Source organism: Ochotona curzoniae, unplaced genomic scaffold (genome assembly GCF_017591425.1).
Source record: "Ochotona curzoniae isolate NIBS_2020 unplaced genomic scaffold, NIBS_Ocur_1.0 patch371, whole genome shotgun sequence".
Lineage (NCBI taxonomy): Eukaryota > Metazoa > Chordata > Mammalia > Lagomorpha > Ochotonidae > Ochotona > Ochotona curzoniae.
In genome coordinates, this window is record NW_024466941.1 from 90,527 (window position 1) to 118,267 (window position 27,741).

At 45.8% G+C, this 27,741-nt stretch overlaps 1 protein-coding gene across 25 annotated transcripts in view; it reads left to right on the plus strand.

Annotated features, from left to right (window-relative positions):
* LOC121167446 (voltage-dependent L-type calcium channel subunit alpha-1C) overlaps positions 1-27,741 on the plus strand; it is a 206,167-nt gene that overhangs the window by 56,357 nt on the left and 122,069 nt on the right. For all 25 annotated transcript variants that reach the window (XM_040996844.1, XM_040996845.1, XM_040996850.1 and 22 more), the window contains one exon: positions 4,309-4,481. In XM_040996844.1, coding sequence (XP_040852778.1) covers positions 4,309-4,481 — 173 coding nt within the window. The remainder of the gene's footprint in view (positions 1-4,308; positions 4,482-27,741) is intronic.

Here is a 27,741-nt window from a genome sequence, read left to right on the forward strand (position 1 = left end):
AGATTTAGGAGATGATATTCTTTAAAACTTCTATTCTAGAGGCAGAAATTCAAAGGTTTTGGTCATCAGAGGCTAGCCATTCTTAAACTGGACCACTCGTGGTTCCAAAACACCTCCTTTCTCATAAGGCCAGATGGTGTTAGTGTAAAGCATATGTTTATCTTAGCATTTTTTAAAAAAGGTTTCCATATTCCTTACCTGTCAGGCTTCTCATCTACCCTGTGCAAGTTAGAGGACTGGTGTCAGTAGAGATAATAATCAGAGTATAATTAATTTCCCATCCAGAAAACTCAAATCTCCGGCCGACTAAAATTAAAGGGACAACACTGACGATGATAGCCTTGCAATTATACTTCAAGCTGTAATGAGACGGAAGTCTCTGGACTCTGGTTCATTTTGTTTTTAAAGGAGTTGCGTAGAGAGCTATACTTAGGCAGCACGCACTGGCCAAAGCCCAGGAGGATGCGTTACACTGGGACTCATCTCTTCTTTTTCCCACTGGGAAGTGGGCACACCTGTCTCCCCCAGAAGAGCAGAGGACCTCAGAGGTAGACCTTCAGGCCCTGGAAGCATAATTGCACTATGATACCACTGCTAAGACAAATGATCACAATACCCAGAGACAGAAGGGAGCAATAAAAGGCCAGGACACAATTGCCTTATGAATAAGAGCAGACAAGGTAGCAGCACATACAAGGATGCTTCAAAATGCTATTCGAAAATGGAGCAGAGAGTAAAAAAAAAAAAAAAAGCTTGAGATCATGTAAATTTTTTTTGCATTTCCATGAACTTTTTGAAGACCCACTCTACTTGATGCCTGTGACTGAATTCTGTTGTGTAAAGACACCACAGACTCCGGCTGAGGAAATAGTGACAGAGAGGAAGCAGAAGTACAGAGCTAAGTTTCTGCCAGCCTGTGGTCATACCATTTTGTCAACCAGTCGGTGCATACCTGTGTTTTATATGTGCTTCCACTGAAAGATGCTTTACTTTGCATCTATCATGGATTCAATGACATTAAATTTGTGGCCCATATACTCGTGACTGAAGGAAGTTTATTTAGCATATACATTCTCTCTATGAGGCACATCTGGATCTCCTCAGCACCATGAATGAGGCTCATTTTTTTTTAAGATTTATATAGTTTTTTTGGAAAGGCAGAGATACAGAGACGAAGAGAGATAGATAGGAAGATCTTCTGTCTGCTGATTTTACTCCCCAAGTGGCCACAACAACTGGAACAAAGCGGATCTGAATCCAGGAGCCAGGAGCTTCTTCCAGGTCTGCCTCACGGGTGAAGGGTCCCAAGGCTTTGGGCCATTCTCAACTGCCTTCCCAGGCCACAAGCAGGGAGCTGGGTAGGAAGTAGGGTGGCTGGGACACAAACTGGCACCCATATGGGATCCTGGCATGTGCAAGGCAAGGACTTTAGCTGCTAGGCTATCATGCCTGGCCCATGAGGGTCATTTTTAAACTGGAGATTCACCCCAAAAATGCACTAATATTCCAGAATAGACTAGATTGACTGCAAAAAGAACACCTGTTTATCACATGAGAACTGGACCAAGAAGGGGAGAGTGCTGCCTTGCGTAACCTCCGCTGAGAGCATGTCCACATATGATCATGTAAGTGGCACAAGGATTAATTTTGGCATTCCAAATAAATTTTAGCAGGCAGATAAATTCATAAATGGGAAAGCCACCAAAAAAATGGCCATTAGCTATGTTGGTTATCCATGTGCCAGGGGCCTCTGTGGTTCATAAGGAATGGATATTCCACAACCCCTTCCTTTATATCACTGTGTACCAGCTCCAGACCCTCCATTCCAGCCCTCATTTTCCCTTGCTGGCAGGAGATGCTGCATGACGAATCCCAGTCCCACAGCTGTGACTGATTGTCTTGCTGCTTTGGTCCCTGGGCCTGGAACAGCCCATCAGGCTAGGGTTTCATGTCTTCATCGACTTGGTCCCTAGGGCAGCATATGGCTGGCATCCAAGCAAGGAGATAAAGAGGGCCAAGCATTGCTGTTTGGCACATCCCTTACCACATGGCGTCTGGGGAAGGGAACTTGGGCTTCCCTTGCATTCGAGTACAAGCCTGTTTTCAGCCTTCTCTTCATGGGAGCCTGCAGTGCCTTTGATCTTGTGGTTCCCCTAACCCTCCCCACAAGACATGTCCTTTCATACCCTTATGCCAGTCCAGGTCATCAGCACCCCTCTCCCCATGGCTGTTTCCTTTAGTTCCCCTACAAGTCTGGAGGTACAGATGGGAGCTCTCATCCCATGGGGGAAGATGCTATGAAACAGGACTGGATGGAACATCTTTATCCCAGTTGGATCCCAGTCCTGTCTGCCACCACTGCCCCCCGCCCAGCCCCTCTCCAAAGGAGGGATGAGAAGTTTTGTAACCACAGCTTGAAAAGCCATTCAAAAAAGCCCAGGTGAAGTCTCAACCATCCACCCCTCACAGCCTTAAACACACTCCATATATAAGGGACCTAGACGGAGAGTGAGTATAACAGAAAGAGTCCCAAGAGAGGCCTTGGAATGCAGTTTTGGGAGTTGATTTGTACAAGATGAGCAATGCCCTGTGATGTTGACTGTGGAAAGGAAGACCAAGCCCTCAGGAGGTTTGGAAGAACAGGGCATAGAGGTTTAGGGGAGGGGAGCTGGCATCTGTCCAGCAAGGAAGGAGCAAAATAGGGCAAGGCTCCTATCTTTGTTGTGAGCTGTCAGTCCAGTTTCTTCCATAGCTAAAAATCCCTGGAAAGGAAATGAAGGTACCCTTTGGTTGGCAGGAAGCCTGAGAAATAGCAAGTTCAATCCAATTAGAATTGGATTCAATCAAATTTAAGAAGAAAATTCAATCCAAACTGGAGCAGCATTAAGGCAGCAGTTGAAGGGAACTCATTAGCTTGAGAGTCCCACATTCTCCCAATCACAAAACATCCCCAGACCCCTCCCCACCCCCAGCTTGATTTCACCATGAAAGCTGTGCTCTCTGGAGTGGCACAGGCAGGATGCAGACACTAGGCAGTTATTTGATGATGGGACACACTGCATGGTGGCAAGATTAAGAGCCAGGCTTATTGCCCCCCTATCTGTTAGGTGTTTGCCTTGTCCAAGAAATTCCTTCAAGATGTGTTTATGCTCTTGCCCTGCTCCAGACCTTTGTGAAAGAAGGTAAAATCATGGCTCCAGGAATCAGCCAAGATGCCCAGTATGCCCAGTGCATGTAGGCATGTATACACACACACACACACACACACCACCACCACCATTCCAAAGACAAAGACATTCCTATACACCTCCTTTAGAAGAAAAGACACAACCCCATTTTGAACTTAAGAATGAGCCTTGTTAGTTGTGGGCTTCTGCTGTCAGATCTCTTCTTGCTCAGAAAGTGAATTGAAAATCATAGAATACAAGGACAGTCATAAAAAATGGAAACCACCATTCTGTCAGATATCATCAGTAGGCTCCTCTAGCAAACACTAAACCAGATCCAATTCATTACTACTTTAAATTGAATGTGTCCTTTAACTTGGATATCATTTGGCCTTTATGTATTTTCAAATTCTAATTGGGAATTTTTGACCAAAATGGCAACCTCAGAACATTTTCTTGTGCTTGGAATCCTCATGTCTCCATGTGGGAAAGAGCCACCTCTAGACTAGAGATCCCTCCAGGCATGCTAACAAGGGTAGGTTGAGCTCTACTCCTGAGAAATCTCCTGGTTCCTGCACCAATGAGGTCCTGCTAAATAGTTCATCTCTGAGAGGAAGAAAGCTCCGGTTTAGAGCATTTGCATTTCCGTGGTGTAAGTATTCCCAACATGGCTGATGACATCACGGAAGTCAGAGATAGCAAGGGATGTGCACACTTGGCTCTTGGGACACGATGTGGAGGAGTAGGCTTTGGCATATGATTGGTCATTAACCATTGTGGGGTGTTTAGTTCCTGGTTGAAAAATGCACCAACGTCTTGGTGGGGGATGGGGATGGGGGAGGACATTTGTTATCAAAAGGCAAAAGCTGGGCATGAGACTTAGTGAAAAGGGAAATGGACTTGAGTCATACAATGAGACCATCATGCCTGTGTCCACCTTGTCCCCTCCATTGACTCCTTTCTCTATGAAAGGGTCAAAATGAAACATGAACTGGCCAGAGAAAGCTGTGTGCAAAGTCAGGGCTTGTGGTGTCTTCCTACCAAGCAACTAATACTTCTTTTTCCCCCTTATCTCCACCTCTCCTATACCCAATTCCTTCTCTATACTCTTGTCCACTCTATCCCCCACCCCTGTCTCCAGAGAGTTTTCCAAAGAGAGGGAGAAGGCCAAAGCTCGAGGAGATTTCCAGAAGTTGCGGGAGAAGCAGCAGCTGGAAGAGGACCTCAAAGGCTACCTGGACTGGATCACTCAGGCAGAAGACATTGACCCTGAGAATGAGGATGAAGGCATGGATGAGGAGAAACCCCGAAACAGTGAGCAGCCATCCTCTGTCTTTGGGCTGGGTTCTGGGGGAGACAGGGATCAGCAGTGTAATCAACAGTAGAGCATTACCACCGCCTTTCTTTACAATCTGCAGTTTCTGTCCCTGGAGCAACATCTCCTCTATCTCATTGGTTGAAATCATTTGTTACTTACAGGAATTAGTCACAGATGGGAAATAATTGCTCTTGTCGCTCCTTTTAGAATCTTTAACCTTAAAAGACACTTGAGATTGTTCTGAGGTGAATTCTTGTTTTAAAATCAGACATCTTCCTCCTCCTCCTTGGACAGGGAAGCAGGATTCCTGCTCCAGGTTTATTGGAAAGGAGCAATTCCTATCAGGCAACTACCTGGTCAACTTTATACCTGTGCAGGATCCCTAACCACATTAACAATACCCTTCTAGGTGCTGTTGAGTTTTCTCTAGGGAAAGGATGTCAAAAGTCTCTATCTTGGAGATTACATTTAAGGATCTGAGGAAATACAAAATGGGAGGGTTGGGAGGGGGATCTCAGGAGTTTGTATTCTGATACAATGAAGATGACAGAGAAAGAGCCAATTCCCTTGTTCTGTAATTTCCTGTGGGTGATTACTAGGTAGGCTCTTGCTGGTATATACATAGGAGGGATTAATGATATGGACTTGCAAGAGATTTATACATGATGAGTCAAAGATTTTGAGGATCCTGTTAGATTAACCAACTGGTTTTGAAAGTGTGGTCCCTGGACCAGCAACGCTGGGTGGTTGGGTGTGTGTATGTGTTTTATTTGAAAAGTTGAGTGACAGAGAAAGAGAGATTTTCCATCTGCCGAAACATTCCCCTGAAGCCCATAACAGTCAAATCTAGGCCAGGCCATAGTTGTGGAGCCAGGGTCTCCCACAAAGGTAGCAGGAACCCAAGTACTTGGGCAATGATTGGTTGCTTCATAGGCACATTAGCAGAAAGTTGGATCAGAAGCATGGAGTAGCTGAAACCAAGCACTGCACAATGGGACATAGGTGTCCCATGCCGTGGCCCAAATGTTATAACATAATGAGCATCCCAGCAGTCTGTTTAATAACTCCCACAAGTGTCCCTGATTTGTAGTAATTTGAAATTCACTGGTCCTGGTCTAATTACACATTTTGTTCTCTAGAAGTCCAATGCGCTATCCATTGCGCCACAGAGCCAAGCATTAATTACACCTTTTGTTGCAGGGTGCGAGCGAAATCACACCAGACATATCTAAGATTTATTAAGGAGTCTTTATTAATCAAGCTTGGTGACAATAGAGCACAATAGCAAATCACAAATCCATACAGCAATCCAACCAATCATAATCCAACCAATCATAATCCCAAAAGGAACAAATGGTCATTATCCTTAAGTCCATCCATTAAGCTGAAGACTTATGTCCCAGCTTCCCCAACAATATAAGTTATCCTAAGAGACATGCAATGAATAACCTGGACACACTTACAAAGCTGCAGACATTCACCTTTCCCTGGCTTCTCTGCCCACATTCCACTACTGCTAGGCCTCACCTCTCCTGGAACTCCTGACAGCACACAAACCAGAAACAACATTATTATATCCATTGTCCCATCTAAGCAGTACACAGGGACCATGCTCAGGGGATTACCTGTCCTGGGTCAGCCAAGAGTCAAGGTGCCAGAGTAACGGAAGCACCTGACCAGAAAAAGAGTGAGCCCCTGCTTCACAGGCCTTTTAAAGGGGCTTATGAGGGGAGTGGTTACACAACAATGTAATACCTTCCCCATTCAGTTGATAGGGGAGTCACAGGTGGGCAGGAGTGAATACCTAAGTGTTGTGGGCTAAGGAGTTGATTAGTGCTCGTTGGGATGGGCAGGAACAGGAACTGGGCTTGTAGCTAAAAACACCTAGACTAATTGGACTTCCAATATCCTGGCTAATTTAGGATGTTGGGGGGTGGTTGAGGATGGAATTAACATTCCATTGCTGTTAGGACCCACCTTCAGGACAGAGGGTAGAGAACACAGCCAAATTTCATTTGCCCACTGTCAATGGGTGCTGGCTATCACTGGCTGCACCCCATAGCAATTTCATTGTTTGGATTTGAACTCCAACCACCCTGTCTGCTCTATGTTGTATATGCAATGTCCTCTAAATTGTTTTAATACTTGGATAGGTACATTTCTATCCAACCTAGTTTAGCTCTTAAAATTTGTACATCCAGGGCCAAGCGTGATGGCTCAGTAGCTAAATCCTCACCTTTCATGCCATGTTCTGGCTGCTCCATTTCCTATCCATCTCCCTGTTTGTGGCCTGGGAAAACAGTTGAAAATGACCCAAATTCTTGGGACCCTACACTCATGTGGGAAACCTGAAAGAAACTCCTGCTCCTGCTTTCAGAGCACCTTGGGGCATGAACCAGAGGACAGAAGATCATTTTCTCCATGTCTCCTTCACTCTGTAAATTTGCCTTCCCAATAAAAGTAAAATAAATCTTAGAAAAAAATTAGCATCCAATCTGGAGAAGTTAAGGAACCAAATAGGATAAAGAGCTGACTAGTGGTGCAGCACAGTAGCCTAGTGGCTGAAGTCCTTACCTTGCATGTGCCTGGATCCCATATGGTTTCAGTTTGTGTCCTGGCTGCCTCACTTTCTGCCTAGCTCCCTGCATCTGCATGGGAGACCCAGAAGAAGCTCCTGACTTCTGGCTTCAGATCAACTCAGCTCCAGCCATTGTGGCCACTTTGGGGAGTGAACCAGTGGGTGGAAGATGTTTCTCTCTGTCTCTCCTTCCCTCTGTAAATCTGGCTTTCCAATTAAAATAAATAAATCTTTAAAAAAAAGAGCTATCTAGATCATGTACCATAAGGAGGCATGCAAATAAATATAGGAAGCCAGAAGTCTTTCGCACATGCGAGAGGAAGAGGGAAAGAATGGAGAGAGGAGAGGAGAGGAGAGGAGAGGAGAGGAGAGGAGAGGAGAGGAGAGGAGAGGGAGAGGAGAGGGGAGGGGAGGGGGGAGGGGAGGGGAGAGGAGGGGAGGGGAGGGGAGGGGAGGGGAGGGGAGGAGAAGAGAGGGGAGGGGAGGGGAGGGAAGAGAAGATAGAGACTGAAACCAAGAGAAAGGCAGATGGAGGAAAAAGAAAAGGCAGCTAAAGGTGCTAACAGAATAGAATCTCTGCTTCCTCATTTCAACAATTTATTTAGTAAGTCTATCAGCAACTCCCCTTCTCATAACTCTGCTCAAGGTGCAAATATAGAATCGAAGCACATGACTGGCAAGGGACTGGTAACAACATAATTTAATAACCCAAGGAGGCCTTCAAGCTCTGCTAAGTAGTTTTACAAGTTGGAATATGAGGCCTTTGATGGATTAGAACAATGAGCAAAGATGCCATTGAGAGTCTTCCTGGGAAAGATGTCTGACAGCTTCTATTGTGCTGTTGATGGAACCACAGAGCAGTTGATTAGTTGGTGGTACTGAGGGTGGTACTGAGTGGTATGGTAAATAGATAAACTGAGAGCTGCAGAGAAGCTTACCTCTAAAACACAGGAATTGGTATCTCAGCTCCTTGCTCTGCCACAAGTCAGAGTAGAGCCCCTGATTTGTGCTGATTGGCAATGAGCACTTTTCTTTGCATGCACTGTTTAAGACAACTACTGCCCACACTTACTTAGCAGTCAGTCACGATTGTGGGGACACATCATTATTCTCTTTTGGCAAGAGTTTCTAAGGGGAATGAGCTGTTTCTCCATCTCACCCAAGAACTGAGTAAATTCCAGGAGACTTTACCAACACAGTGTATCCTGGCTGCTGGAGCCATCACACTGACAGGGTCCATGAACCCAGGTTTCTGGCCAAGCTTTGTTAACAGTAGAATGAACTGCCTACCCCAATGGAAGATCTCTACCAATATTATTGTCAGTTCAAATATGGACAATTTCTCGCTCAAGGGACTCTCATTCTGGGGCCTCTTGCTCTCCTTTCCCCTTGTAGAGCAACTTCATGGCTGGAAAATGTGTTTCTGCTTCTTGTCTTGACCAGCTTTGTCCTAGAAGGCTAGCATGGAAACCTGGTTCCTTTGTTAGTGGAAATGCTAGTTGCAGAGGCATTGAAAATCAAAGGATAAAGAGACAGAGAGACCCATGCAAAGAAATAGAATGTGAGAAACCTAAGAGTGGAGCCAGGAAAGGATTCCAAAGAATTGTGTCTTTTGGGAAAGTCCAACCGAGAGTAGAATGGATGTGATTTACTTACTCAGTCGTAGGCGAAAGACTTGCAGAAAAGGCAAGGCAAGTCTGTGGCTTGGCAATGATCTTCTTATCTGTGGAACTTCATAATTTTCCCTTTGAAACAAATACAGGTAGAATCGCTGCTGCAAAGATGATTATTTCAAGTAGTGCAGGGCTCTGGTCTTTGATGTCTTTAAATGGTGGCATCTTTCCAAATAATGGGACAGTATATTTTCCAGTTTTTGTCAGCTCTAAAACTAATTAGTGCTTTAAGGAAAAAGAGCATGATCATATTCCTTGGGGCTCTGGTGACTCCGCATCTCAGCACAGATCTGGTGCACTGACAAGATGGCAGTGGAGATTAGGTTGACGCAATGAACCATGGTCACAGGGTGGATGAACATACCTGATTGGAACCAAATGATTCAACGTTCCAAGGAAAGGCTACAAAGGCCACCAAAGAAGTGGAAGGAGCATGAATTTGGAAAACAACCAAACCAAAGCTCATGGTTGGAAAGCATTTCTCTAAACAGAGTAAATGAAATGGTGAGCAAATTATATAAATCCTTGCCCTCATGGAGTACATAGCCAGGAGGGGCAGCAAACAATCAATCAAATAAAATGTTAGTGATAAGTACTGTAGGGAAAGGTGGAAGAGTGCTATGAGCATGAAGATGTTAGAGCTTTTGATGTTGTATAGGGTGGTCAGGAGAGGAGCTTGCTGAGCAGCTGCACACAAACCTGAAGGCAATAAAGAAAGGAATCATAGAGATATTTAGGTAAGGAACATTCTAAACAGAGGGAAGGCCAACACCAATGCCTCAAAGTGGGAGCAAAGCAGACATGCCTGAGAAACAGAAAAGGGGCTAATGCAACTTGACAGGAATGGATATGGCAGAAAGTAGTAGGTGGAGTCCACCAGGACCTGGGTGTAAGTCATTTAACTTGATCTCCAAACTTGAACCTTAGCTGAGAGTGAGTGAAGTAGCCACTGGAAATTGTAAGCAAAAATGCAGTGTGATCTGACATGCATTTAGTAGGATCCCTCTGGCTGTCATGTGCAGAAGGGAGTGGAATGGCACAGCAGGGGTCCAGTCAAGGACCTACTGCTTCAGGAGCTGATCATGATTTGTCTTGGCAACAGTGGAGATGACTCGGGTAGATTTCAGGTTGACATACGCCAACGTGTTAGATATGGGAAATGAGAGTAAGAAAGAGAAGTCAAGAATATTCAGAAACAATTGTCCTGAACATTACCAGTGGGGCTATCAATCAATGATATAGATAAGGAATGTAAGAAGAGTATCAGAAAAGTTTCAATGAGTATTGTAGGACAACAAGTCAAGTCACCCCTGTAATGCCCATAGGCCATGTCGGAGTACATGGAATGGTCTTCCATTTCTGCTTCTGACCAAGCTTCCTGCTAATATGCTTGGGAGGGTAAAGTAACAGATGATGACTCAAGTACGTGGGTCCATGCCATCCACATAGGAAACCTGGATCGAGTTCTTGTATGCTGATTTCAGCATTGCGCAATCCTAGCTGTGGCAGGTGTTTGGGGCTTCTAGGAGCAAATGGAAGATTTCTGTCTCCCACTGTGTTCTTCGGGCTTTCAAATAGCTAAAAATGGGGGAAAACGAATACATTAGAAATAATATCAGGAAAGTCATTTCAAACAATTGTTTGGAATGTCTATTAGACATCACGTTCAAATGTTGAGTAGGCAATTGGGAATGAGTCTGAGCCTAAGGAAGAGGTCTGGGAATGAATTAAAATCTGGGGAGTCAACAATATATTGAAGGTATTTAAACCCAATTGTTTGGATGAAATCACTAGGGAACAGATGTATAAAGAAATGAAATGAGTTCCAAGATCAGAAACAGGGGCTCTACTGATGTTTGAGAATTGGGGTGAGAAAAGACCAGCTGCAAGAGAGATCTAGAAAGGCATGACCAGAGAGCTAGGAGGAGAATGAGAGGAATTGGTGTCACTGCAGGCACTGTTGTAGATAAGGTAAAGACAGTGGGATCACTGGCATGGATGTGGGGTGTATCCTGAAACTTGGATGAAGGCTGTCTGGTGACATGATGGAGGGCAAACACTTGACGGCAAATTAGTCATACGTTATGAGTCTTGAGTCTGTATACTTCCTAGAGTGACATAAAGAACTTGCTCTGTAGACCTTCCATTCTGGTGGTGTGGTTCAACTACCAACCACCTGAGGGATCTGGCCTTAAGGAGATCAGAAGGGGATGAGAGGAGACCACATAATCAATCTGTACACCTGTGACCTTAAGATGGTCGCCCTCTAGAGCCCAGCCCTTCCTTATGTCTACATCTACAGCCATGTAAGTACTTGGCATTGTCTCTGCAACGGGGTATGGACAGCCTTGGACAAAGGAGGACATATTACTCAAGAGCCATCTCAGGGCCACAAAGGTACAACAGAGACGAGAAGAAGGCACAGCTGCTTTGCATGCACCTTCTAGGGTGAGACAGCCTCAATGATCTTGGCCTCTGTACCCCTCCTCTCTGGGTGCAAAATCCAAGATCTTGTGAGGTGTCATCGTTCTCATGATTACTGTTCCGCTTTCTAGCCTAAGGAGCATCCTCTTTGAAGGGACCAGTTGTAGAACTATCACTACTGTACAGTGAACATGCACTGCTGCAGGGAACTTTGGAAAGCACCTGCTTTCCAACTCCAATGTCAAATTTGATCACAGGTCACACATTAAAGCAAGAAATCATAAAGAGGCAGAGGTGAAAATTTCTTCTTTATTTTTCCTCAAGATAAAAAAATACATTGATGACCTAACCATTTGGAAATATCTCAAATGTCATTATGACAATTTATATACAGTAAGTTTGTAGTTTGATACAGACATTCATATGCATGTGCATGTAAGAGACAGAAACACAATAGAACCAAAACACTGCATTTCCACCTAGATAAGTAGGATTAAATATTTATATTCGGTTATGTTTCACAGGAACCACTTTTGCAATCATCATTAACCAACAGAGCCACATGGCTGCTCAACACCCTGCAGAGCTAAGAATAATTTATTACTGAAATGCAGAAATTTGAGGACTGTGAGAGCTGTAGGTGCCCACAAAAGGACTTGCAAGCAGTAATCTGAATTTCACTGATCTATATGACATATGTGACCAGAACGCATTCCTAATTATTTAATATTTTTAAGTGCTATAATCAGCACAATCACTATTTATCCAGGGCCTACTTCATGGCCAGAGTTGGCACACTCCTGGGTGACAATGACTGAATCCATGCGGCACCTGGCTCAGTTTGCATGAACAGAAGCACTACATTTGTCGTTTTCCTTTGTTCTCGAGTTGCACCCTCAAGTTTTCATGCTTAGAGGATTGCCCTGACTCCGTCTCACTCAGAGAGGGTGGACAGCCTCTTGTCCAGCCCAGAAATACATACTTTGCCTCTCATGAATCCTCAGCTCGTCCTCATCAGAGCCCTCATGCTAGAATCAACTGGGAGGTTGCTTTAGAGATTAGGTGAGACAACCTGAACCCCAAATTAGATGAGATCAGGCACGTTCAGGATGGTATGGCCGTAGACTGAACCCAAATTTATAAAAAGAAAAAAATAACTGCACTAACTGCTAGAAACGAACACTAGCAATTTCCTAACAGGACTCTGCCCACCATGTCATGAACACCCCTGGATAAGATATTCCCTAACTCTCTCTCTCTCTCTCTCCCTCTCCCTCTCCCTCTCCCTCCATTCCCATCTTACACAGGGCATATCTTGTACAATTGCAACAGCTCATCATATTTCTAGGTTACACTGAGGGACAAGGGCTTTCTGAAACTTATTCTACCTGGCAAAGCCCAGGGAAAGCCAACTGTGTATAAATGCATGTGTGTGAGTTCTGGCAGTGTCCCCCACCTGGCCCTGAGCTGATAGAATAGACCTATCTAGTCTACCCTTGACTTGAGTAGGCTCGTTGTTCTGATTATTCACCATGTTCATTAAAGAACTTCCTTTCAATGTCAGTTCCTTAGCAAACATTTGCTTCTCAATTTTTAGTCCTCTCCACTTCGAGGAAGTGGTGCTAGAAAACAAGTGAACAGGCCAGGCATGGGATGGTGGCCAAGGCAGGAATATCAAAGTGCAGTGAGAATGGTCCTAAAAATGGAGATTGCATTGTACCGTGAAGGTGATGGTTAGTGAGGGTTGCTTCACCCTGAGATTATATAAGGAGGCCAGTTCATGGATTCTTGAGGTTTGGGGAGTCATGATTCTCAGTGGCAGGGTCCTATGAACTTGGTATTGTGCACAGTCCTTCCTTGGGTGATCAGGGATCTAGAACGGGTATTTTAGAGGTAGCACATTCTTGGAAACACAGTCTGGCCACTATCCTGTCTCACATCAGGAGACAGAAGAGATATCTATGCTCCATGAGTGTGCACTAAGAAGTAGGCATGCCATTTAGTCTTAATGAACTGCCATGTATTTCCTAAGTCAAACCCACCATTGGTCTCAGGAAGCCATGGAATGATGGCTAACATGCTTCTGGAAGATTGGGAGGTGGGAGCCACATAGTGTGGTAACAATGGCCTGTCTGTGGTTATCATAAGGATAGCAGAGTGACACCAGGCAGGAGTACTGCCAAGTGGTTATCTCACCTGTCACCTCAGGAGTCACCTGTCTTCCCAATTCAGTGTATCCCCCTGCTCCCGTGACCTTCAATAAAATACAGAGAGATTTTGCATCCCTGTGGAGCCCAGGGCCATGCCATGCCATGAAGATGCAGGGAGCAGAAATTGCCATGTTGGATGTAGATGTTGGCACTATCCTGGCTATGGCTTTAGGGAAATGCCCCAAACTCAAAGATAGTAAGAAGCCAAGCAAAGTCCAGAATGAAAATGATCCATTTGTGGTGGATCAGCACAAGCTGAACAGGTGCTAGAGCCAGGATTCTTATCCCCCTCTTCAATACCTGCCCTTATCTTGGTCATTTGTACCTAATGTCTGTGGCCCATGTGGAGCCATCACAGACAGTCCCACTGTTACAGAAGAATGTGAGTGAAAGTTGCGTCCCTGGGCTTTCTGGCCAATCATCCATGCAGTGGAAGGCAGAGCAGTGGGATTTTGCTGTTGAGCACCAAATGTGGCTATGTGTCCTCTGCAGGGAACGCCTGGCAGCCCTCTTTCTTGTCCAACACTTTTCTGTAGATAGAGAGGGACCTAAGAAAAGATTTAGGCAGAAGAATGACTACACTGTGGCAGGAGTGGGTTGGGAGGAGAGAGAGACTAAAGGCAGAGGAACCCACAACAGCAAGAGGCCAGTCAGGCTTACAGCAAGCCTTAGAATGGTATGGAAAGAGGTCTGCTCCCACTAGGAGAGTCCCATGGTGTCAGGCCTCTCAACACTTGCCCTGGGGTCTCCAGGATAGCCAGCTTGTGTCTTCCCAGTGCTAGGCTGGTGGAGGAGGCTGAAGCAGTGGCATGACCTCCTCTCACAGACAGTATCTACCTAACAATGGGAGCCCTGCTGTGACCTGGAGTCCTCCACTGTTCAGAGATCCATGACAACAGACACCCAACAAATAAGCCCCTAACCCTACAAACTGTTCATGTTGGAATCGCAAGCAACTGCCACCTCATTTAATCCCCTCTCTGGTGATTCTGAGGCTGATGATCAGGAAGGAAAAAAAAAGATGTATAACAACCCCAAACATAGGGAATAGTACTCAAATGGTACAATCCATATGCCTATGGCACCTGCTGGCCATGTCTCCAGAGGAGAGTCATGTTCCAATATCACCTGAGTGATTCTGTCCTCTTGTGTGATACTTGTAAATACCAGTTCTACGGACTGGACCCCTACTTTACCATGATCATTTTGTATGGTAGACACGTGATGAGAGAGGTAGGGCTCAGGCCAGATTGCAAACCACAGAATGTGTTTAAAAATTGTTTCATAAATGGGGATAATGTGAAGCAGTGAATAGAATACTTGAAAACCCAAGATGGGTGGGTGTTTGGCCTACTGATTAAGATGAAAACTGCATCACATACTGGAGTACCAGGGTTCAATTCCCAGCTTCTGCTTCCTGCCAGTGCAGACCCTGGGGGATGCTGATGATGTTCCTACCACCCAAGTGGGAGGCCTCACTTTAGACATTGCCTCCCAGCTTCTTCCACTCAGCTATTGCAGGTATAGGTGGCATAATCAACCTCCTTCCCTCCCTCCCCCTTTCCTCCATCCCTCCCCCTTTCCTCCCTCCTTCTCTTCTTGCCTTCCTCTCTCTGCCCCATGCCTCCCTCCCTCCTTCCCTTACTTTCTCTCCCCTCCCTTCCTCTCCCATTCCCTCCATTTCCTCTTCTTCCTTCTCTCTCCCTCCCCTCCCTTTCTTGTCCCCTTTCTTTCCCTCCCCTATCTTCCCTTCTTCTCCCTCCTCTCCTCTCTCTCCCCACTTCCCTCCAACCCTTCCTCTTCCTCCCACCTTCCTCGCTCCCATGCTCCTTTCCCTGCTCTTCCCCCTTCTCTTCCTCCTTCCTTCCTCCTCCCTTCCTGTCTCTCCTCTTCCTCCTTTCCTTCCTCTCCCTCCCTTTGCCCCTCTAAGCCAGGAGTCTTCCAGCTGTGCTTTTCCCAGTGTCCCTGGTGTCTGGGCCCCCAGTGGTCTGAGCTTTTGTTCTCATCATACCGGATTGATTCACTGCCAGCCTGTTATAATGCTCTTGAATTCAGCTTCTCTTAAAGGTACAGGGAAAAAGTCAACACTTCCAAAATAAATCATGTGCTCAAAACTAACCCAAGGGGTCCATACAATGGCCTCTCTGAGAAGACTCTTCTTGCTTCTCATTTCAAATCATCAGAAGGAACCACACAGGTGAGCTAGGAAAAGATCTTGACAGGGAAAATCCTGAGCCTCAACTTATGTAATTTCTACTTAAATGCTCCATAGTAGATCAGATGTTGCCTTCTATATGTAATGTTGGCTCTGCATAGCATAAGGAGTAAGAAAAGAAGACCCTAGCTGTTTATTCAGTCACAAAATATATGGTCATTGCAATCTGGACTTAATTCATATAATCCCAGCAATGGTCTGTGGAGGTGCTCCAGGAGGCAGCCCATAGTAAAGTTTAAAGTGATATCCTTTCAAACTTGAATATAGTAATTTAAATTTTGATAATATTCTTCAGTGTTAGGTTTTACCAAAAAAGGTAAGCTCATGAACACGTTAAGCATCTTTGTTGCTTCCTAAATCAGGCACTAAAACATGTTTGCCCAGCCTGAAACAACTTTGGCCAACATACCTTGTGCCTTGGTCTAGGGATTCCCAGGGACTCAGTGCCCCGAGATTAAAGATCAAGAGACAACCAAACCAGAGGCCAAGGATGGGAAAGAATGACTGAATCTACTCCATGCCTCTTGCCTGGAAGTGATAGAATACAAATGTTCTTAGCAGTTCCTTGAAGAGGTAAAAAAAAGGCTCAATTATATGCTTGACAAGCTGCCTTTAAAGACAAAAAAAAAAAAGTGTTTGTTTAACTTCTGCACTCCAAGCTCAAGTCAGCCTAGCAAGCCATTCTCTCTCATGGCCATGACTTGTGAGATATAATGATAGTTTCCAGTTATCAGGCCAGTTGTGTTAACAGAATTCCCTGGAAAGAACATGTGCACCCACATACATACTCACACAGGCACACACAGACCCAACCTAGGGGCAAGAAGAATTAGAGGAAACTCTGGAGTTGTGAATGTTAGGGTCTCTCTGGAGTTGTGAATGTTTCCAAAGCTCAGCCATCTCCAGTTAGGGGCTCAGGTTTGGGCATGATGTTTCAAAGACTGAGAAATGATGCCTTGCTGCTCCTTGAGAGAAGAGCCTTGGATTGTCATACAGGGTGCTTGGTATGAGAGGTGCCCCCAGCCACTGCAGCACACAGATCACTCAGCCCTATTCTATGAGATAGGAAGGTTACAGTTATTGTCACCTGGCAAATAGGAAGGACCCAAGCTTCCAGCAAAATGGCAGGGGTTCTTCTTGGAAATCATCTCCATTGCTTCTAATGTCCAGAATCCTTTAATTAATTCATTTTCAGGCCACTTGTTGAGATGAGCTAAGAGTAGTGCATGAAATGAATGGCTCTCATCTTTTTCTCCCCCCAAGATGTGTGCGTTTTGCAGTGGAACTTCAGGAGCCCACAGGCAACCTGACCTGACTTCAGGAACCACTTAGCTGCTTGCTTTCCCCAGTTGCCTTGTCTGTGAAATGACGGAATCAAATCAGACAGCTTGGAAAAACCCCTGTGACTCTGGTGTTTTGTGTCTGGAGTCCTGAGCTGACATGAGTGTCTTATAGCTCCAGGAATCTGGATCGAAACTGGATTGCTCCAGTCTGTCATAGCCCAGAGGAATTGAGTTGCTCCTACAATGCTGCAATGTCTAGATGCCCTGGAATTACACTGGGTCTCCTGATGAATTGCCTATACCCTGAAATCAAGGTCTTCCAAAGATCATTGCATACTTGTGTACATCATGGTTTTTTTCTGCATGGGAAACCCAGGCCAACCATCTGCTGTATGAATATCAAACCCAGCTGAGATATCCATTCCCTTTCTGCCTTGCTTGCCTTCACCACCCACTCCTCCCCTGGAAGACTCCTCTTTGGTGATCTCCAAATCCCTAGTCCAGACTTGTATAATAGCACTTCCTGTAAACCATCTTCTGCATCTACAGTTGAGGAACTTTATTTTCCCAGCACCAGCAGAGCCTGGTATACAAGATGTCAATCTGTATTGGTTGACCGAGCAGTGAGAAATAGGGCAAAGTAGGGAAATCTTGGCTCACAAGGCCTTGAGATTGTGTCTTTAAGGTCAGATGACTTGGGTCTGCGTTGTCACTACGTTACTTTTAAAATCAGACTGGGCTAGATCTGGCTCAATGAACCAGACTTACACATCAATTTTTCATGTGTCATTTATTATCTGCTAACATTTCAGTTCTGGAGAGAACAGGACTATTCCAGGATATTTTCTTTATGTACTCACCTCTTCTCCCATTTGTTCTTTATCTCCATCTAGAAGAGTGTGAGACATATTCCTCATTTGATTCTCTCAAGAAGGGCAGCTAATCAGATGAGCATAACAGCAAGTGTTTGAGAGGAGCAGCAATACATACCTAGTTGCTTCTTGAGGATCAGAAAGTAGCCGACATTGCACTCCTGGAAAGGACAGCCCCCTTCAAGGGGAGCAAGGACTTGACTTTATCCATGATGTGGTCTTGAGCATAATGCTTGATTCATTCACTGGCTGCAGTGGGGATTTACGTAGTCACTGTTATCACAAGCTGAGACTTAATGAGATCTCCACTGTATCTCCTGGATGTAGTGGAAAGCAAGCATTTTGGTAATGAATAGAGAACAGCATCTAATTTGTAAATTCCTCTTTCCGTTGCTAAGTTTAATCAGATCACTGAAACTGAAGGGAATTGTTGATGACCAAAAATTATTTTCCATGCCTTAATCTGGCCAGGAAACATTATTCCTAATGGAAATGGCATGCTGCTCTGGTGATGATACAGGATGAGATTTGTCATTAGATTAACCCAATTGTTGCCTATTACAAAAAAAATGTTTGGACCCACATCTATTTAAACCCAAACTGGAGCTGAGGCTACCACTGTCTTACTGGTGTCCCACTGGCTCATGGAGCCAAAACTCCTTTCAGTTAAGCTACAGGAGTCCTCAGCCTTGGCCTCACTGAAGACTTTTTCTGGGCTGTCCTAAAAAAATCCCGAGCAAGGCCAAGTGGGCCACTATAGGGCCCAGGTCATTGTCACGAGAAACCCTTTCTGACATGGAAGGGAGTCAGTCAGTCCAGAGAATACAATACAGCTGGGCCACAGTTTCCTTTTGGCTTAAGAAAAAGAATTCAAGACAAGAGAGGTCAAAGTGGCTTTCATTCAGGCTGAGCTTAAACCCTGTTTCCTGATGCATCATCATGAAAGAGTCTGTCAAATTGCATTTTCAGCACAGGGGCCATGTGGCAGGCAAGTTGCTACTGGCACACAGTAGGCACTTCATGAATATTCCATGATGAGAATGACAACAGTGATGAACCCATCTGGGAGGCTGATGGCCCCCGAAGGAACATGGTTAACTGCAGCCATGCGCAGGGGCTGGCCGTGCGAACACACACGTCATCACCTATTAGTGTTCAGACTCCAGATGACCTTTGAGATGCAAAGCAAGTCATCCTTCCTGGATCTTCTCCCTGACTTGCACTCAGTGTATGCATTCCCTAGGGAATATACACAAGAGCATTCCATGCAGAGTATTATTAATATCATGAGCAACAGCTACCAGGGGTTCAGCACCTCCTGTTACCTCTATTCTCCTTGGTCCTCACTAAACTTCCCAAGATCAGCTTCATCATTGCCATTTATGGTCAAGAATGATAAGGTTCAGTTCATTTGCCCAGGGCCAGGTAGCCAATAGGAAGTTTACACAAGCTCACACCCAGGTGTTTCTGATCGGACACTGACACCCACCCCTTTCTCTTCTGTCAGAGAAAAAAAGAGGTACACAAAGTGACCTCCCAGGCCAGCAAGCCTGGTGATAGAAAAGGAATAGAGGAAGCAAAAGCCCTAGAAGTGAAGTCAAAGGACCTGGTTGCTGATGCTGGCTCTGATACCAACCAGCTCTTCGACCTTGATAACTTTTCCACCTCTGGGACCCCATTTTCTATGTGTGGCAGTAATAGATGAATGATTTCCAGTTATTCGTAAGTCCTTGAGCACCCAGTCCCCTTGAAGCCATCTTGGTGCCTTTCTCCTGGAGTCCCGTGTTCCAGAACTGACTGGTACCTGGCCCAGGAGCAGAATGTTTTCCCTTTGCAGGCAGTTGCTCTCCCTGTCTCAGCAGCCATCAGGAGTCTGTAAGAGAGAGAATGTTGTCAGGTTAAGAACTTTGGACATCCACAGCCACCTCTTTTCTTTTTTCTTTATGTCCATCTTCATCTCTTTCCCAGAGCCAGTGTCCCACCTGAAAGCACTGAGAAGTCAATCCCAGCGCCTCAGTGGGGTGGGGTGGGGTGAGGTGGGGGTTCATGGAGGCCCTCTCTCCCCTCTCTACGTCTCCATCCATGCCTGAATCTTGTCTGCAAGGTCTCTAGCGTGGAGTCTCACCCTGTCCCTTCACAGATACTTAAAGATAGGAGCTTACTGGGTCACAAGAAATCCCTTCCATTTCTGTGTGTTTCCAATTGTTAAACATCTTAGTTTCTTTTGAGTTGATACCTGCAGCTGTTTAATTCCACATACACTGAAGTGTCATGGGTGTAACACTGTCCTGCCAGTGGTGCTGTTAATTATCCTTGCTTGGTTAATGACTCATGCTAATTGTTTTCATGTCTTTGTCCTCCCTCCTGCCTCATGTTTCCATTAGGGAATCAGAATTTGTTGGTTGTTCCCCACTTCTTTGGTCCTACCTGTATCCCCAGGCAATGTGGTACTGAGCTATCCACACTAAATATGCTTTCCCAATCAGTAGGCCAATGTTGAGAAGATTGGATTCCTGCCTCTCCCATATGGAGTTGCTAGGAGCCATCTCTGACCCCTGAATGAAGGCAGCCCCCCTTCTCCCCTCCTCACTGCTGATACCCATGCTGGGTCCCTTCCATTATACTCTCACTGCAATACTAGGCTTTAGACTCAGCTGCCATCTCATTCTGCTTTCCTCAAGTCTGGCAAATTCCATCTTCAGACCTGTTCAGGTGCCTGCCCAGCTAGGCATGACTTCTGCAAAAATGATACAGTAATTTGAGCATGTCCAAGGCCTTCTCATCTCAGCAATGGCCCTGCCAACACCCACTCACCATACAGTACATAAAATCCACACTCACCTTCCCACGGGAAGGACCTGTCTGTATCCCAATGGCTACAGCAAAACTCTATTCTAAAAGCAGCACCTTCCTGCTGTATTTCTTGGACCACTGGAGCTAGAGTGTGAATCCTCACAGAATGGGAGGCTCTGATGGAGGCAGGTGACCGAGAGTTAGCAGGGAACCCCAGGCAGCAGGATCCAGGTGAGCCCAAGGTCAGACTCCTGCGGAAAGCCAGCTTCATGAATTTTAGCATTCCTCCTTGCTGCCATGCAAGATCTTTGGCTGTTGAAATTGGTGTTCTTCATTCCTCTAGATTCCAAAAGCCATCTTTCTCTTCTAAAGGAAGAACAGTCAACCTCTCCAGCAAGCCCAGCACTCTTGAGAAGTCACCAAGGATTTCTAAGACCAGTGTAGGGGGAGACATGGAGGGTGGAGGATCCTTTGATTCAGATTCAGAGAGGGGAGGAAAGTTCTACAGGATAATGAGAGGGACACTGGCTGCAGGAAACCAAATTTGCTTCCCTGGCAGAGCTGGCATGGACTGGGTTCTTTCTCTCCATGTTTGGCTCAGAGTCTCCTGGCTGATGTGGGTGTGGGCACCTGCTGCCCTCCATTAGCCTTACCATGGCTGTTTCCAGATATAGCATGGGAGGGAGGGCAGAACTCATGGTTGGAGGTTGAAGGTGCATGTTGCAGAGCCAGCTTCAAAGAAAAGGAATGAGACAGTAGTGACTCTGCTGCCTGTCCTGGAGGCGTTGCTTCTTGCCTGTCCATCTCTAAGAGAGGAATGGAGAAGAAGAAAAAAAAAAAGCAGAGCTAGATGTGAGCTGCCAGACAGTCCCTATTTGCAGAGTGCTTCTGGGGACTGCAGTGCAGGGTATGGGTCAAGCTGTCACCCAGAGAAGCCAGCTTGGACTGGCAACAGGTGCATGCAATAGCAAGACAGCAGCACTGAAGCCATCGGAGTCAGAGGTGAGGACTCTATGTCCTCTGAGGTCATTCTGAGCAGTTGTGTAGGGCAGGGCTGGCTGCAAGGGCCAAAGGCATGCAAGTGCTTTAACAACACATTTTAAGAAACTGTGAGCAAAAAGGGTCTCCAAAAGTTCATGGAAATCATGTATTATGAGGAGAAAAGCAATTCATGGATTCCAAAAACTTTTTTTTTCACTTAGATGACATTGTCTTTACTTCCACGTTCTCCCAACTTTTTGAATAGCCATGTGAGCGAGTCCTATCCAACACAGCACAGACAGTAAAGTAATGGTTGGAAAAGGCATTCTGGAAGCCTGCATAGGTCTACCAGAGCTGGGAGGGTAGGAAAGACCCAAATAAGTGGCAGAGCCTAAGGGATTCTAAGAAGAGGTCAGCAGGGCAGAGGCTCCCAGTGCCATCTGCTGGCTTCCTTATGCAGTGGGCCCCAGTCAAGATGGTGTTGAAGCCAATCCATGGAGGGCATGCTCTGGAGCCTCAGAGTCAGGTCAAGCCCCTGATTGGAGGGCATGGGCTGGGCTGAAATGCAAATGAGCAGGAAGGGGAGTTGCCAAAATGAGACCACACTTCTTAAGGCCTTGGAAGACATTACAGCCAAGGACTGGGATGTGGCTGAGGATCTGATGCTGAGCCAGACTCCTTTCAAGCCTAGCCCACATGACACTTGAGTAGTGCTGGTAGGGCCGGAAGTTACAGCTCTGCACCCTACCCCCACTCTGCCTGGAGTCCCTTCCCACTCCCTCAGCAGCATTGGCCACTTGGCATTCCAGCACAGCACAGTACCCCTTTCCTGCAAAACAGCTGATTTTTTGCAAGGCAGTGAACATCTTAAATGTCCTTCAAAACTGCCATGAGCCTCGGCTTGGGAGTGTCTGCTCACAAGCTCCTCCTGATCTGTTCAGATGCTTGGGCTGTTTGGGAAGTCATTCCCTCTCCAGTTCTCCTTCTTTGGTGCCTATTCCTTGTGCTACTCTGGGAAAGCCTTCAAATATGTGAATATAGGCCTGAGGTTGACTATCTGGAGTGTTACAAATTAAGCCATCTCAGTTTGTTCGGTTTGTATAGTTCAACTGTTCTCTGTATACCCTACAGCGTGCCTTTGAGGCTCTTCCCCTCCCAGGAGTGGGGGTCAAGCTACTAAGCTTCTCTCCAGGGAGTATAGGGGTAGGGTGGGGTGATGGCCGGGGGGAGGAGATACCTAGGAGAAGAGCAGTCCTCAAGATGCAGGACACTGTCCTGCTGAAGGACATTTTGAGAGAAGGTGTCATTTATTCACAGCAAGGACTCCATGCACAAGGGTCAAAGGGGAGCAAAAGAAACAAAAGAATGGCAAGCAGCCAACAAGGGTGATTGGTGAACTAAGGCTCTGGCCACAGAAAGGGGCAGCTGGTTGGTATTCTGACAGCTACCCTCGAACTCATGAGCTGGTGGGGCAGAACAGGCACCATGGGGTTGGAGCTAAAATGACTCACTGCCATAAAGCAGCTTTCCCAGTGGCAACCTCAAAATTTAAGGCAGTGGCTTCATTGCCTGCTGGAAAGGAAGATGAATCAGACTCTGCTGAGGTAGGGGTGCTTGTTTCACAGAGGAGCACAAGTGAATAGGGCAACAAAGAGGCAGCCTGGTGCTTGTGCTCAGCCAGGATGCTTTTCTGTCTAGGGATGGGCAATAGTAAGTAGGAGAGGTGGAAGGAGACACATAACGCTACCATTCGCTCATTGTGTGACCCTGTCAAGTTCTCTCGACCTGAACAGCACTACCTGCAAAATGCAGGGCTGTCTGATCTTCAAGAATCCTTTCTGGCTAAACAGTGCAAGTCCTACTGAGCTCTCCACTCCCAGGGGAGTAACATGTCCTGGGTCCCCTGGCTTCCAAAGCTAGGATCTAAACTCTAGTCCCCTGACTCCAGAGGCAATGGGATCTCTACTTACTGCCTGCCCATCCCTTCCCAGGGCAGGGTCCTGTAACCAGTATCTTCTACCTGTCTTTCCAGCCCTGCTCCTCTTCTTCTTGGCCTGGCACATCCTCCAGGGCTGGATAGCTGTCTGGATTAGGGATGGTTTTATAGAATTGTCAAAAATACATAGTACCTAAGAGCATGGATTGGGCATCAGAGCTGTGTAAATTCCAACTCTGGCTCTGAACTGCATGCATCTTTCCCTAAGCCTCAGTGTCCTTGTGCATTGAATGGAAACATGCAACCCTGCCCTCCAAGGTTCAGCCAATTACTGTATGTAAGGCTCATGGAAGAGGAGCTGAGATAGAATGAATGATTTTTATGAAAGATGGAAATGATTGATTTTGTTCTTATGCCCCTGCAGGGACAGTGCTTAAAATGCATTAGATGCCATTGACCTGGAGTAGAGAGAGATCAGGGCAAAGACACTCTTCCTATCATAGCATAGCTCATGGGTAACCATTTAGGAACAAGAAAAAAAGCAATTTCAAACTGAAGCATTTTTTTAACCTAAGGGGATTACTTTCCCAAAGGAACCTGTACACAGAGGTTGCAATTCTCTATGTCTCGAAGATCCCTGGTCTCATCCCCAATCTGAAGGGGAGCCAGATCTTCTATCTGGCGTGTTCCACCATTCTCATGTGATCCCAAAATTCCCAAGGGTCTGGGAAAGTCCCATACCTCCCAAGCAACCCTCACATAGGGACAGGGATGTGTGTGTGTGTGCCATGGAGCTGCCACTGAGGTCCTTCTTCTGATCCTGCCTGGGACCCTCAGACTCCTAGCAGGGACCAAGGTGGCCCAACTCCATGGTGCTGTGAAGGTAGAGAGAAATTTGCTGCTTGGAAGCGCTGGATGTCTGTGGCCTGCTGAGATCACCACAACCTGCTTTTTGTCTCTCAGTTATGGCTGCAGATCAAGGACAGGCATTTCTGTTTCCTTCTGGTTTATTGCGGTAATAACGATGATTATGATGGCACATCTTGCTTCTATCGTCCTTTTTTAATAAGGCTACTTTGTATGGCTGCTTAATATTTAATCCTGTTTTATATTTATTTTCTGATGGCTTAAAATCAACCAGAGTTTAATTGCTCATGTGGAAGAAGCCAAGCTGGGCCTTGGCTGGCAGGAAGTTTTTGAAAGGCTCTGGAAGCTGATGGCCCTATTCAACTTGGGCAGGCTGCCAGGGCCTTACGACCACCTTACGACCACCTGCTCTCTTCCTCTCTTGCCATTACTGTTTTTTCTCTGCAACTTGTTTCTCTGTTTGCCACTCCTCTCTTCCGCTTCAGTTGACCCATGGAAGAGGTGGAAAAAAGTGAGATCCAGAATTAGCCCATGACCCTTCAAAACTATCTGGCTTAGGGCCGAGGCAAGGGCTAATTTAGAATTTCCTGTACTTGCAGCACTTAGAGCTGCCTCAGACTGAGTTAGACGCAGACCTCGGAAGAGTCCCTTCCTGCATTGGAGACTCTATGTGGGAAATAAGTCTTTCTGCATGGCAGACTTGAATCAGATACAGATGGAATGTGTCATTGTTCCCACAGTCTCCACACCCAGAATATTCTGTTCCATTCTACCGCAATACCACCTTACCTGCATGCACAGTTCTTAACAGGAAGTCAGCCTGCAAGTCCTGACTTGAACACAGTTATTCCAGAGTTTGCCTAATGTGGCTGGCCTAGGCTCACAACCAACCATTCTGTACCATTCAGTGGCTTTCACCTGCCCAGAGGGATAAGAATAACCTCCTTACCTATACCACAGAGATACATTTATCAGGATCCTCCCAGAAGACAGGGTACTCTTAAACCAGATGGTTTAAAGAAAGTTTACTGAAGCTTAGAGGCAGGTTTAAGGAAGTCAGCAAAGGGACAAAGGGAGGGAGCTGGTTCTAGAGTAGGAGAACACAGCTATGCTGATAATCATGTGGCCAGACATGTAGCCTGCTGTGGCCAGGCTGCCTCAACCCAGGGAGGATTTTCCCAGCCTCACCCTTCTCTGCAGTTACCATGCATGGGAGTTTTGCCACTTCTCTCATTCACCCACCACAGCAGGAAGTCCAAGCAAAGGAGAGAATACTGATAGAGTTTGCAAAGGCAACCTTTGGTGCAGAGCATGGTAAGAAGACTGGTGCAGGATAGAGACCAGTGTGGATGGGGGATACTGTAGAAGACAGGAAGTGGGCTTCCCACATACTTCCATATCTTGGAGTACTGGCGTCACAAAAAGGAGTCCAAGAAATTCCAAGACAAAGTCTCTGGCTTTAGAAAGTTCCGATTTACTCAGAGTCAAACCTAATAGTTGTAAAACAAGAACAAGCTAGAAGAAAAACTATCAAAAAAATGATTTGTAATAGATACAGGTATTTATAATATTTATAGCAGCTACTGCTTTGCAACGTTCTTTGGTCTGTGTTAATTCCCTCAATCTTTACCAAGAGCTCTTGAAATAACTAATTATGAATCTTTTTAACAGATAATAAAAAGCTAGGTGAATAAAGGCTGAATAACTTACCCAGGATCACATAGCTGGGAGAAGGTGAAACAGAAGCATGAATCATGAGTCATGCTTACATACCTCAGGGTTTTAGGCACTCGGGGGGCTTTCGATGGTTCTGGAAGCTGACACTGACTGGAATTGGCTCCAGGCATGTATGAAATTTGAATGTATCAAGAATGGATATATGTTTGGCGTCACAGTGAGTCCCTCCAACAGCTTTTTTTTTCTTTATTGCTATAGTAGGAAAGTAATCATAGATGATACATAACCAAATGGTCATAGTTATGTGCCAATAAAACTTTATTTACAAAAACAGATGGCCACCTGGATTTGGCTCCTTACTATGCATTATGGGTTGCATTATGGCTGCCTTATAATCCATATGCTGGGGTCTTGACCACCTCCTCTGCCTACTTATCTTAGAGTTGACCACATATGTTAACTTTGGAAGTGAACAGGCACTCTGCAGAGATGGCAAAATCTGTGGTGCCACACAGACAGAACCTCCACAGGTTCAAAGAAAGATGGCACACTCAAGGGACCTTATAGAGGTCCCAGCTTACTAGTTGGAAAGTTTGTGCAGGAATTACCAGGGAATAAGGGAAAGAGGAATGTCTTAGTTAGCAGGAGCTGTGTAAGCACATGCCACAGTGACTGAAATATCACTATTTGGAGACTGGAAAGCAGAGCAGTTCATGAGGGCTGTGAGGAAGGGATCAGGTCTGGACCAGTCCTCTCGGCCTGTAGGTAGCCATTTTCCTTCTGTATTTTTGCTCAGTCTTCCTCTGCCTATCTTTGTGTCCACATTTCTTCTTATTAAGAACACAGTTGTACGGAATTCAAGCCCTCCCACATGACCTTGATTTAACTTAATTTGAAGATCCTATTTCCACACTTTGAGATCCAGGGTAGTGGCAGGGGTTACGACTCCAGCAGATGCATTTCAACTCAGGGCATAAGGATGGCAAGGAGTTTGGGATACTAGGTTAGTCAGTGAGCCATGGAATTAAGAACACTTTTGCTTGCTAGCAATAACTCGATTAGTACTTTGAGCATATAAATATTAATTATATCACTCCAAGGCAAAGAAATAGAATAAAAATAGTCATCCAGCCAAGTAAATGACAGAGTAAATTATTCAGTTCCATCCTGTAGTGCATGGCAGCCTGAGCAGTTGGATCCCAGCAGGCTGGCTGACCAGGATGCAGCCCTTTGGCCCCCAATGGCATCCTACCACACTGGAGAAGTTCAGATTGGGTGAGAACTGCCTTCAGCTCATTCAGTTACTGCCCAAGACATCTGGCCCTGACATATCAACCTTCTTCCATTGGAAGGAGGTAAAAGATTGATAGCAGTTGATGAGTTCTTTGACCCTGGGGAAATGGGCTACCGTCTACACTCTGAATAAAGGCTGGGCATTTATCTGAGGCCATCTCATGAGAAGCCAGTCAGAGCAGCTGATAATGTCGTTAGGATATCACAAAGCCCATCTGTGGCACCAAGTCAGAGCTGTGACTGAAGGCTGTCCAGATTGCTTCATTCTCACATGGAGCCCTGCTCTGAGGGATCAGCTGTTCATGCATAGACAGATCAGAGGCAGAGCAAGGCTAGAGCTCTCTCATGCACATGGCTTTCCACAGCTCTCATCTGAACCTCAAATGGGAGTCAAGGAAGGAACACCAAGATTTTTTTTTGTTCCATTGCAGATTTATTCCTAAGCCACCTTAGT